Source organism: Juglans regia, chromosome 4 (assembly GCF_001411555.2).
Source record: "Juglans regia cultivar Chandler chromosome 4, Walnut 2.0, whole genome shotgun sequence".
NCBI classification, from domain to species: Eukaryota; Viridiplantae; Streptophyta; class Magnoliopsida; order Fagales; family Juglandaceae; genus Juglans; species Juglans regia.
The window spans coordinates 16,900,740-16,913,239 of record NC_049904.1 but is presented as its reverse complement, the minus strand read 5'-3'; the positions used below and the strand labels follow the sequence as shown (position 1 = coordinate 16,913,239).

Sequence of the window (12,500 nt, the reverse complement as noted above, 5' to 3'; positions counted from 1 at the left end):
TGATGAGGTGAAATGAGATGAGATGAGATGTTTTTGGAAAACAAACAAGGTTTAAGAAGAGATAGGAAAATAATTCCAACGGTGATTATTCAAAGTATGAATTAATATATATTTGCATCGATGATGAATTGTAAAATTTCAAAGGTGGATGTTGACTTAGACCAAGGTTTGTTCTTTTAATTGATTTCGATACTTTAATTTGAATTGTTTCTTAGTTGTTCTTCTTAAAATTGTTTTCGTTATACTCAAACTCCCCTCCAATCCTTGTTCACGTAGCATAAAATTAGGCTAAATACTTTCCGTGGGAATGATCCATACTTACACTACTACATGTATTTTTAGGAGTATAGGTTTTATTTTTGGTTGCCTGCGATAGCACACCAGCCTAATAAATTCTCAACATATTCCTTTTAATAAATACATTAGTATATTAATTATATTTTGCTTTAATTAATTACTATACATTAGTATATTAATATATATTAGTTTATTAATTACCTTTTATACCATAATACTTATAATATTATTAAAATCAAAAAATTAGACCAGAACCGGTAAAATTAGAGGTACCGGTTTAGGAGGATAACCGGTGCGTAATCTATTTTCAAAAATATAAAACCAGTACATACCGATTCGATCCTAAATTTTATGTAAAACGGGATCGAACCGGATCGGTTACACCCATAATTCCCATGCTATGGAGGTGTGTGAAATATGTGTGTCCCGTAGTCCACTACTCATGTCCAACCTTAATGTGAATTAATGTGAATTAGGGTACGTTTGGGTAGTGAGAATACTTGAGAAGTGTTGAGAATGTTTGTGAATAGTTATGAGTAGAGATTGGAGTAAGTTTGTGGGTCCTATTGAAAGTATTTTGAGTTGTTTGGATGTGTGAAGTATGTTGAGTTGTTGACTTTTGGGTAGATAGTTGAAAAATGTGTGGGTCCCATAAATATTATAGTGATTTTATTTTTAATAATAAATATTATAATGATTTTTTAATATTAATAAATATTGTAGTGATTTTATTTTATTTTTATATATAATAATGGTAAATATTATAATGATTTTATTTTTAATTTATATATAATAGTGATAAATATTATAGAAATGTTATTTTTTATTTATATATTATAGTGATTTTATTTTTTATTTATATATTATAGTATTTTATTTTTTATTTATATATAATAGAGATAAATATTATAATGATTTTATTTTTTATTTAAATTTAATAGTGATAAATATTGTAGTGATTTTATTTTTATTTATATATTATAGTGATTTTATTTTTTATTTATATATTTTAGTGATTTTATTTTTATTTATATATTTTTGTGATTTTATTTTTTATTTATATATTATATTGATTTTATTTGTGAATAGTTATATATAATAGTGATAAATATTATAGTGATTTTATTTTATTTATTTATATATTATATTATATTATTTTTATTTATATATAATAGTGATTTTATTTTTTATTTATATATTTTAGTGATTTTATTTTTTATTTATATATTATAATGATTTTATTTATATATATATAATAGTGATAAATATTATAGAAATGTTATTTTTTATTTATATATTATAGTGATTTTATTTTTTATTTATATATGATAGTGATTTTATTTTTTATTTATATATAATAGTGATAAATATTTTTTATTTATATATTATAGTGATTTTATTTTTTATTTATATATTATAGCGATTTTATTTTTTATTTATATAATAGTGATAAATATTTTTTATTTATATATTATAATTTTATTTTTTATTTATATATTATAGTGATTTTATTTTTTATTTATATATTATAGTGATTTTATTTTTTATTTATATATGATAGCGATTTTATTTTTTATTTATATGTAATAGTGATAAATATTTTTTATTTATATATTATAGTGATTTTATTTTTTATTTATATATTATAGTGATTTTATTTTTTATTTATATATGATATCGATTTTATTTTTTATTTATATATAATAGTGATAAATATTTTTTATTTATATATTATAGTGATTTTATTTTTTATTTATATATAATAGTGATAAGTATTATAGAATGTTTGTGAATAGTTATGAGTAGAGATTGAAGTGGGTTTGTGGGTCCTATTGAAAGTATTTTAAGTTGTTTGGCATGTAAAGTATTTTTAAAAGTACGAAAATACTTAAAAAGTGTTGGGAAGACTTTGATAGCCAAACATAGCCTTAATAAAGCTGTTAGGAGACAAAGATGTGTACGGGCATAGAACAAACTCAAGGAGTTTTGTACGCACTGACATGGCATTGCCACGTGGCTTAACCTCACAATGACCAGATCTCCTTTACACGAACAATTATCTATCCAAGCTAATTTTTATACGTTGCTTGTAAACTTGCATGTGGTTTCAAAACAATGCTTTTGTCAATGAAGATTACTATTCATGCTGATGTGGCACCATCACATGGTGCCATGTCAGCACGTACAAAACTTCATGTGTTCATCCAGTGTCCCTAGCATTATATTATCCAAAAAGTCTAGTTGGAATAAGGTTATGGATGGTCATAGAGAGAGCCAGTTGAGGATCTTCAATGAGAAGAATTAGGGGTGGAAGAATTAGAGGTGTAAACGAAAATTGGTGAATTGGTAAACCAGACTGGACTGAACTGGTGAGTTCGGTCTGGTACCGAGTTTGATTCGATCTGGTATCGGTTTTTTTTTTTTTTTAAACGGGTCAAAATCGGTCCGGTTTTTATTTTTATTTTTATTTTTCTAAAACCAGACCAACGAGACCGGTTCATATATATTATAATTTTTTATATTGTATATAATTTTTATATATAATTATACATAAAATAGTTTTGTATTATATGATAACTTACTAATTAATATAATATTAAATTTTAAAATCTTATATTACTATAGTCTATTGTATTAATAGTTATGTTAATACTATATCACTATATATTATAATATACTATAATATATCACTACATTATATATTATAATATATCACTAAAGTTGATAATACAATTATGATATATATTATAATAGACTACAATATATTATTATTATAATATTATATACTATAATATATAACATAGAATATTAAAATCAGAAAACTAAACCGAACCGGACCAAAACTGGTAAAATCGAAAGTACCGGTTTAGAGGGATAACCGGTGCGGAATCAGTTTTTGAAAATGCAAAACCGGTGCATACCAATTTAGTCCCAAATTTTGTCCAAAACTGGACCAAACCAAACCGGTTACCCCCTAAGAAGAATGTTCCATAAAGAGAAAAGTTGAAAGGGATTTGGAAAATATAAAATAAAATAATTAACATTTTGCATGCATTCAATTTTATCAAATTGCTGTCTTAGGCTACGTTTGGGTAGTAAGGTGATCTCAAATGATCTGTAAATAGTAGTAAAAAAGTAATGATAAAATATTGAATAGTAGTGAATAATAATAAAAAGTAATAAAAAGTAAGTGAAAAGTAATAATAAAATATTGAATAGTAGTACTTACTACCCAAACACGACCTTAGTTTTTTGAGTAATTCTATATACAACTGTGAAGTGTGTAAACGTCATGTAATCGTTTTGAAAAATAAAGATCTATTATTAAAAAATTAATTTTTTCATGCGAATCTCAGGTTTTATTCACTTTTTTCAAAGCGATTATGCAGCGATACACAATTCACAGTCGCAAATATTTTTTCTCTAGTTTTTTAACACAATTCCAAATTGATTCTTCAATCCCATCATTTAGAAATTTAATAGAACTACCCTTATATCGTCATAGAAAGCCTCCTTTATCTTGTCAGTTATGCATCAATCTCTAAAACAAAACAAACCAAACCAAACCAAAAACTACTCAGAAAACCCAACATATCAAAGAGATCTTGGCTACCAGCCCTTTGAATCACTTTATTGCTGATGGCAAGTTACCACTCCCAAACAAAGCTTGATCAGATGCTTTTATGTCCACCATTCAACTTATGTCGTGCACCGAATCATATAAACATGTCAAGAAGTCAAATTTTCAAATGATAAAGGGAGATCAATAGGTCTCATTTGGATAGTGGAATAAGATGGAATGAGATGATTTTAGATAAATTGAATAAAATATTATTAAAATATTATTTTCTAATATTATTATTTTTTTAAAATTTGAAAAAGTTGAATTGTTTATTATATTTTGTATGGAAAATTAAAAAAATTATAATGATAAGATGAGATGGATTGAGAATGTTTTCGTATCCAAACGGGCCTTACGGACGGATCAAACCTTGAGAAAAGTTTGATATAATTGGAAAACCAACCAAGGTGTCTTTTCAAATGTTTACTCTATGCAAATCACTAGGAAATAAGGGCAGTAGGAAAGCAGGAAGACAATTGAACAAAAACTGCATCAACATATACAGTGAGAGGTGTAAGACTGGGGAAGACAATTAAACCAAAACAGGTAAACTTTTCCAAGGTAGAAGCAGCCTTAATTGAGATCCTTTAATGAGTTCTGAATCATCAAATTAAGACTCTACATCATGATCATCATTGGTGGGCACATCTGACATCTGTGCACAACTCACACCAAGGATTTCTCTTTGCCTGTTATAGATCTTTGAAAGAATCTGGCCTATTTGACTAAATGGGAATAAGAAGTTACCTTCAATGAAAAAGAATGGTTGGACCTATTTCTAATCCTTATTCTATCTACAGGATTTCTGGATCTTCTCTATCAATGGTGTCAATGGCACTCTCCACTGCAGAAGAAATATCCTACATTTTTTGTCAATTTTTTCGGGTTTCCTCATAGTGCTAGCTGTAACTCTTCATCAGTTAAGTCATGGTGACCTTGCCCTTTGGATGGATTATCCGGGTCTTGCTTTGTCAAGTTGATGCTAAGTTTTTTTCCTTCCTGTCTTCTGTACAGGAACTCAATGTCCATGAGTACTTATTGGCATCCAAAGTCACAGGTACCATGCATCTGTGATTCCAGTACTCCACACATCGATGATTGGGATCAAGAGCCTCAATAGCCTGAGAGCAATAGAGTCAGAACCAGAACACGGAATTCAAAAGTTAAACTGCAACAGATGCATGTAACAGCAAAATGAAAATCAACAAGTATCTATGTTTGCAAGCGCAAGCATGTGGACAAGTAAATAGAACAGAAACAAAGTAATGTGCATACATTTGCAAATGTGCGTGTGCCTGTCTGAAAGCAAGACATTCATGTCTGCAAGAGTACATGCTTGCAAGAGTAGCTCTCAAACAATCCAAAAAAAAAAAAAAACAACTATCATGTATCAAAGAGAAAGTAACAACGACAAAAGAGGGAGAAAAAAGCATTGGGCTTTCAACAAACTCTATTTTGTAAGGAAAAGCAGATACAATAAAAGCATTATTGTTAATTACTCATTACTTACTTCAGGCCTCTTTGGACCAAATACATTGTTTTGCAGACAGTAGGGGGATGCACTCATGCTTGACAGAAGTAATATAATAAATAAAGCGCAAGCACAAGCACAAGCTTGTAGGATGGATAAGAAAATCTATTCCAACAAAGATGCAAAATATATCAGCTTTTGCTAATAAAAAAGGAAAAGAGTTACAATTCTATTCTCAAACCAATTCAGTTGTCAGGTATTAGAGATTCTATACAAAAGCACAAATGAATGCACTTAAGATTGCATGAAGATATTTTACCTGAATAATCCGTGGAGAGAGAAACCCAAACATTTCAAGCCCATTAACACTCTGCAAAGGCTGCAAAGAGGGCTGTCCCCGTTCCCCTAGGCTGCTCTTTTGTATAATTTCGTGGTTTATCCTCTGGAGCACCATTTCCCAGCACTTTTCTGCTGAGAAGTTTGTGAATGTCTCACTTGGAGATTCTTCTAAAGTAACCTGGAATTCCCATCAAAAGTGAGAGGTAAAATGCATATTAATAAAAAGACAAAATCTTAAGTTACAAACATTTATTGTGTAACAGTGTGATTCATTACTTCAATATGTGTTCCAATATGTCATTAGCAGTTCATCAGTGAGTGCAATTTCTTAGATTATAAAATCAAGCCATTGTTCTCACAGCATGTAGCATCTAAATGTATACAGAAAAGCATGTCTCTATCAAATTTAAATGTGTTCAAATTTATTATGAAGAAAAGAACAAAGCAAAATTGTGGTCATGTGTATAGTAGAGGCTTGTCTGTTGTCATTTTAAATTCAAGTTGTCAGATTTTTGTTCACATTTAATTTTCAGGCTGATCAAATCTAACTATAACTAGAAGATTCAATTACAAATTTGGCTTTGGGCTGAAACAAACAAGCCAAACTGACTACAACAGCAGCACATCAATCAAGAGAAGTCATGCTTGAAAAACCACCAAGAATTAATCTAGCTCCAAGGCTACCTCGAATATCAGTCTAGACAAGGGAACGAGCCCGAATCTGGTGCCATGTACTGAAAGAGGAGATTAACGGGTACAAGAACTTCTTTTCAAAAAGTAGTAAATATGCATCGACCCAAACAGATGACTATAACCATGTTGGTTATCATCATATTAATACCCAAAACAGACATAAAAAATCTAAAAGCAGGATGAAAAGAAAGAAAGTTACACCTTAAACAATGGCCCGAGAAAGCCAGCATCGAGGACTTCTGATATGTAACTACAAATTTTTGTTGGATTGAGCACGCTAAAAAACTTTACACGGGTCCTATATCCTGCACAATGTAACCCAAATTGAGAAGAAAGTGATGGTATCCTCTGTAAAATTACAGCATCGAATGGAAAGGAACAAATTGAAGGTATTTTACAGGATCCAGCAAATTTGTTTACCTTTTGGGAATATGGCCTGCTTACTGCACCAAAGCCTGCCAAACATGAGTGTCCCAAGATTTATAGGCTCAACACAAGGATCTAACTGTTGTATTGGATAACTACCATTGAATAAAGTATCCACAATTCCGGTTTCTAAAGATCTGTCTGATGGCACTTCAGAATGTGGATGCAAAGATAAAATATCAACCCCAAACAGCTTGTTACCAACAACTGAACCAGTATGCTTAATACCTCTCGAACATGAAGGATAATCTCTGCTTGTAAGAACTTGACAAACTGATGGATTGTAGATGCTATCATGTTGCACTTTGTCTGGTTCTCTTGCTGAATATGATCTATCAACATTTTTTTGTTTACAATTTGACATAGAGGTCTCCCCATTTGTGACAGCCTTGCTATTATGGCTATCTGATGTACGTAGCAGCCCACTTTCATGGTCATCACACATAATGTTGAGGTTCAAATCAATACAGCAATCCTGCTCCACCTTACCTTCACCGTTCATGACTACAGTTTTGTCATTCATGATCTTATTTTGACTATCTATACTCATATGAGATGTGCATACACTAAATGATCCATGCTGAGATTCTGACTGGATAACTTCTGAAAAACGATGGCTATATGAAGTGCAGGGCACATTTAAGTTTAATTTCTCTTCAGTTTCCAGACAAAAAGATAAACTTTCCTTTCGATCATAAGACTTGGTTCCATATGTGTCACTTTTAATATCTGGTTTAGCTACACAGATGGCCTTTCTAGCATCTGATGGCCATACTTTTATTGCATCCACGCTTCCTTCCAATGCGTCAACCAGTGTGTTCAACTCACTCATAGAGTAGCGCAGAAGCACAAATCTATTGTCTATTTCACATGAACAGAAATGGTTGGCATGTTTAAGACATGAAAACTGATCAGGAGAACACTTGCAGCTGGCAGCAGATAGGTGCAAGTCATAATAGCAAGATGAGCATTCTCTCTCTTTCTCCACATCGAAGTCCCTTTCCATCTTTTGCAACTTCAATTGACTATGAAGATTATCTAATCTTTCCTTTTCCATCTTTACCCTTGTCTGTCAATGGTAGCAATGATTAAAAAAGTAAGTTCTCTAAGTTGTATACAAACATGTGATTTATTCACGGTGAAAAGTGGGAAAATAAGGGGGAGAGAGGAGTAATTCACCTTGACTGCATTGGTCAGTACCCCATCTTTCCCACAAAGACCTTTCCATCTCAAATTTTTGGCAGTTTCCTTTCCCATAATGGATAGTTCCCAAAGGGCCTGTACAGCTTCCAAAGCAGATCCTAATAGCAATTTGTCATGGGAAATCGATGTCTTCCGACACTGCTCACTATAAAGCTCCACTGCAGTCTGACCATGCACTAACCAATCAACAGGGGCCACATTCACCGCCTCCGCACAGTTGAAACCACAATTAAATCCAGAGTGGTATGCCCTTGGAAAGGTAAGAATGAATTCACCAGAATGCTGAACAGCCCGATATACTGGTACACCCTCAGATCTTAGAACCGAAGGAGATAGCTGAGTGACCTGTCTCAAGAAACAAGTTGTAATTGTAATGCCTGAAATGCATTCTTAAAATTGATGAGCAAAAGAAGAGACAAATAGCATGTGGAAGCACTCATTCCCTTGGGCAATGAGGATAGACGTCGGCTAGGTGAGTGGTTGAACCTGACTGATATTATTTGTTGGAGATGGACAGTCAAGTGACACAAAGAGGCCAGGAAAAAAGGGAAAATATATAGGATTAATTCAATACAGCAGTCACTGACGCAGAAATTTTCAATAAGCACCACTTCAATTGCCCCACAGGCTCTTATTCCTATCTTTTAGTAGTATACCAGATACTGGCTGAACAAAGAGGTGTGCCCGCATTTGTCTTTTAAGACCACTTTGCTCACTTACAAAAGGTCTTCACCTTTCTTCACTGCCTAAAATGTATAGCATAAAATTGATGTGCAATTGCTTTGGGTAATTAACCACTAACGATAATTCATCAACTAAAAGATACTAATTGAAAACAATAAGTGAGATCTTGCGAAAATCATCTAAAAAGTCATCATGTAAATTATTTTCTAACCATTTTCTGACCAAACTTGCATTTAAACCAAACTATATTAAAGAAAATATTTATTCCAATAGCAATAAAGAAAGTGCAAAGAGACTATCTTACCAGTTCATTAAGTAAATCTGGCTGTTCTTCAAATAAATCAGGTAAATGCTTTCTCATTGCATTTTCCAAAGTGGAAGCATGGCTTCCAGGTACTCCATACCACATCTTAGGTTCACCCCAGTGTAGATAGTTTAGTGAATAAAGGTGATGGTCCTCAACATGCTGTCCCAAATCCAAAGAAGAAAGAAACCACATTACATTTTGATGAGAAGAAAAGTTATGCAAAATATATTTTGAGTTCAGAGGTGTTAGGGGAAGTTAACATAATATCTATTGTACATGGAATAAGATAGGTATGGTGAACTTTTTCACACGACTTCCTAATAAACAGGAGAAACATGTTTGTTAAGTAACATATGAATTAACAGCCGCCAAGGAATTTTAAGAAATATACCCTGGTACATATAAGAATTTATACACACACTTCAACCTTTATTTACCACCAATATATCAATAAAAAGGGGGCCCTCATGTGAGCACCAGGATCCAGGTGACTTCGCTGTTACTCGGTCGTTTTAGGGAAATAGTTGGTGGTCAACTGGGTTTGGACTTTGGAGGCAAGAGCTTTTCTCTTCCCAAAACTATCACAGCTTTAAGTTGTAAATCAATATTTTGCGGAGATTCAACACTCTTGAAAACAATAAAACATTTTAAAGAGTCATAATTTAATTACTGGTTCCAAATAGATAAAGTATATATTAGTGAATATGGTACATAGCAATAGAAAATCATAAATTCTGCAAACATTTGAAACCATGCTAAGCTTGGATATGTAAGTTTTCTTCTGCAACAGTAAAAAGCTTCAATTTAGAGTTCCTTTTTCATAGGTTCAATTTAGTGTATTGTTTCCCAGCTCAACTTCCATAAAAGAAATCTATCCTAACCCAAGACGTCACCCAATTTCAGTTTAGCACCTTTCCAAGATGTCAAGTCTATGAAAAATATAGAACAATTTTTTTACTTATATATGATTCGAATAGTGCATTAAAAACAATAGGGCAGTGAATAAGACATCAATAAACTCAAAAAGTACACATTAAAACTTTCTAATTAACTCATTTATTCATCTGGAAATTTGATAAGTAGCTCCATTGACATACCCAACAGAAAGAAGAAAAGCACATCCCAACATAGAGCCATGGCACTAGAACTCCTGAGATATCACTTTCTTCAAAACTTAGTACAGAACCTGGCAGGCGTGGTAGGTTATTCAGATTCCAACCAGACATCGCATATCGATCTGAGTCGATTTTGGATACCACAGAAGATACCTTGGGAAACCCACTACCAAATGCTCCTGTTTCCAAGTCAGCCCCATAGTATACCTGCAACATGACAATAAAAGAATGTACAACTTTTGCATCAACAGACAAACAAACATAATATACAAAAGAGACAGCCATATGGATACACTAATTCCATACCTCAACCTCATCTGTTGGTTGCTCTACTATCCGCCAGTATTCACCTTCAATATCCTCCACAGAGAGGTCCCATCCTTTTTTCTCTTCAGTTTCACTAGAATTTAAGTCCTCTTTAGCACCCTTTAACCCAAAATAGCACTCTTTAAAAGCATCAGCATATCTCTGAAAATCTGCAAGTGTGAAGTCTGATCCTGATTGAAATCCAAACTTCTCATCACTCTCAAAAGCAACATTAGCTTCTGAATCAGAATTTGTGCGTCCCCTGCTGGTTCCCATTCTTGAGTGCTTTCTTCGTTTTCGCTTCCTGCCTCTGCCTTTCTTTCTCATGGGTTCCCTATTTTGAAGCAAGTCAACTTGCTGAATCCGCGTAGAAAATTTAACACGGTCCCATATATCTCTCTCCTTAAGAGGACAGGGTGGAATCCAAGAAGATGGAGGAACAATCCGACATATGCCATATGGTTCTGCCTTTGGGCGTATTTTTGTTATGTAACCAAGTGTATCTTCAAATTCCTAACAAACACAGAATCAAACAACAAAATAACCCCACCACAAAAGACAAAATAATGATGAAGCTCTAGCATTGAAAAAAAAGTCCGAAAATAACATCAAATATTCTTCTTGAAAGGAGAATACCTCGATAGTTGGGTAAAATACAGGTGCTTCATCAATGATAGGTCGGCATGCATGAACTGGATCCCATCTAGCTGTTATCTGCAACATATCAAATATAATCTCACTGAAGATCGTGAAACAGCAGGGGAAAGCAAAGAAGCATTTACCTAACCCATTGAAAACGCATAAGCCACCTTGCTTCAGAAAGAACTTCAGATTAATTATTATTTTAGAAATAGGTGATTGGCGCTATAATTTTATTATCAAATATAACTAAGATAATATTTCAAGAAAAAAAAAAGTGTTTCAAAATCTATCAACAGTATACAAAAAGCAACTCAATAACTTCCAAAAATGGCTTCTTTCCATATAGTGATGATATTGTTTCAAATCCTTTGGGAAACAAAAGAGTGGATAGCATTTCATCACACAGCCAAACGCTTATTTTTTATATGTTCTTAGTTTAATTGCACAAACGTTACAATGATGAAGCTACATGGCAAACACAAATATTTTGTGAAGGAATGGTTATGAATATCTTCTCTGAGACCCACAATTTGAACACTGCATGCACTTATCTGAATAAGATACATTATAGTCAAACACAAAATCTCTATGAAAATGCACCTCTGTAAATTTGATGATGGATAGAAATGAGGATGGATCATATTTGCAACGTGTGTAGGGTGAGTCATAAGAGAGAGAATAAAATATGCGAACTGAAAGTAAAACGTAAAACCCGATGATCATGTCAGTTGGATGCATAAAACAGATATATTGGACAAATGATACAATTCAATGGACGGAATAAAAACCCTAACCTCTTTGACATGAGATTCTGCAGTCAATTTCAACTGTTCCATTGGGTACAAAGATGTAAACCCTAAATTACCAATCGATACCTGGAGAAAAACGATTTTAATGATCAGCCCAAATCAATGCAGAAGCAATTAATCAGAAAACAGTACATTTCTTTACAAAAAACAAACTTGACCCATAAAATTGAATACATGATTCGGGTGAGAAAGAAGGATAGCAATCTGTACCAATTCCTAGAGCTCCCCAACAGCAGTCCCAAAAAACAGTTTGTTTCTACTTTCTGAAAAGATAAAACTTAACCCAGAAATATCACACAAGAAAATAAAAATCTCCGTAAAAAGAAACGTTAAATTGCAAATTCAAAGCCCATTGCAATCTTGAAAAGGAATAAATTCTGAAACCCTAGAAAAAAGGGGGAATTTTTAATCAAAATATAATTTTCTAATAAAAGAATAAGAATTGACCAAGTAAAACAAATTCATTTTTTAAAAAAAAAAAAAAACCCAAAAGAAAATATAATCAGTGGACAGTAATGGGAATGAAAGCAGGTGAAAACCAAGCAGTAGTTATCAACAAGAAAAAAATAAATAAATAAATAAATAA

The 12,500-nt window shown here is 32.3% G+C and overlaps 1 protein-coding gene across 2 annotated transcripts; it reads right to left on the bottom strand.

Moving 5' to 3' along the window:
* Window positions 1-4,376: 4,376 nt before the first annotated feature.
* Window positions 4,377-12,323, bottom strand: LOC109004746 (lysine-specific demethylase JMJ18-like). Of its 2 annotated transcripts, XM_018983402.2 has the most exons (11): window positions 12,125-12,323; window positions 11,900-11,980; window positions 11,100-11,177; window positions 10,464-10,976; window positions 10,140-10,364; window positions 9,040-9,201; window positions 8,028-8,396; window positions 6,843-7,917; window positions 6,624-6,727; window positions 5,710-5,907; window positions 4,377-5,040 (listed from the first exon to the last, which is right to left on the bottom strand). In XM_018983402.2, exons 2-11 carry the CDS (start codon window positions 11,939-11,941, stop codon window positions 4,891-4,893), a joined length of 2,916 nt encoding a protein of 971 aa, XP_018838947.2. In that variant the 5' UTR covers window positions 11,942-11,980; window positions 12,125-12,323; the 3' UTR covers window positions 4,377-4,890. The 2 variants fall into 2 exon arrangements, with proteins under 2 accessions (XP_018838947.2, XP_018838953.2); XM_018983408.2 differs by lacking the exons at window positions 11,900-11,980; window positions 12,125-12,323 and having other exon boundaries at window positions 4,378-5,040; window positions 10,464-10,966; window positions 11,100-11,171.
* Between the last annotated feature and the right edge of the window lie 177 nt (window positions 12,324-12,500).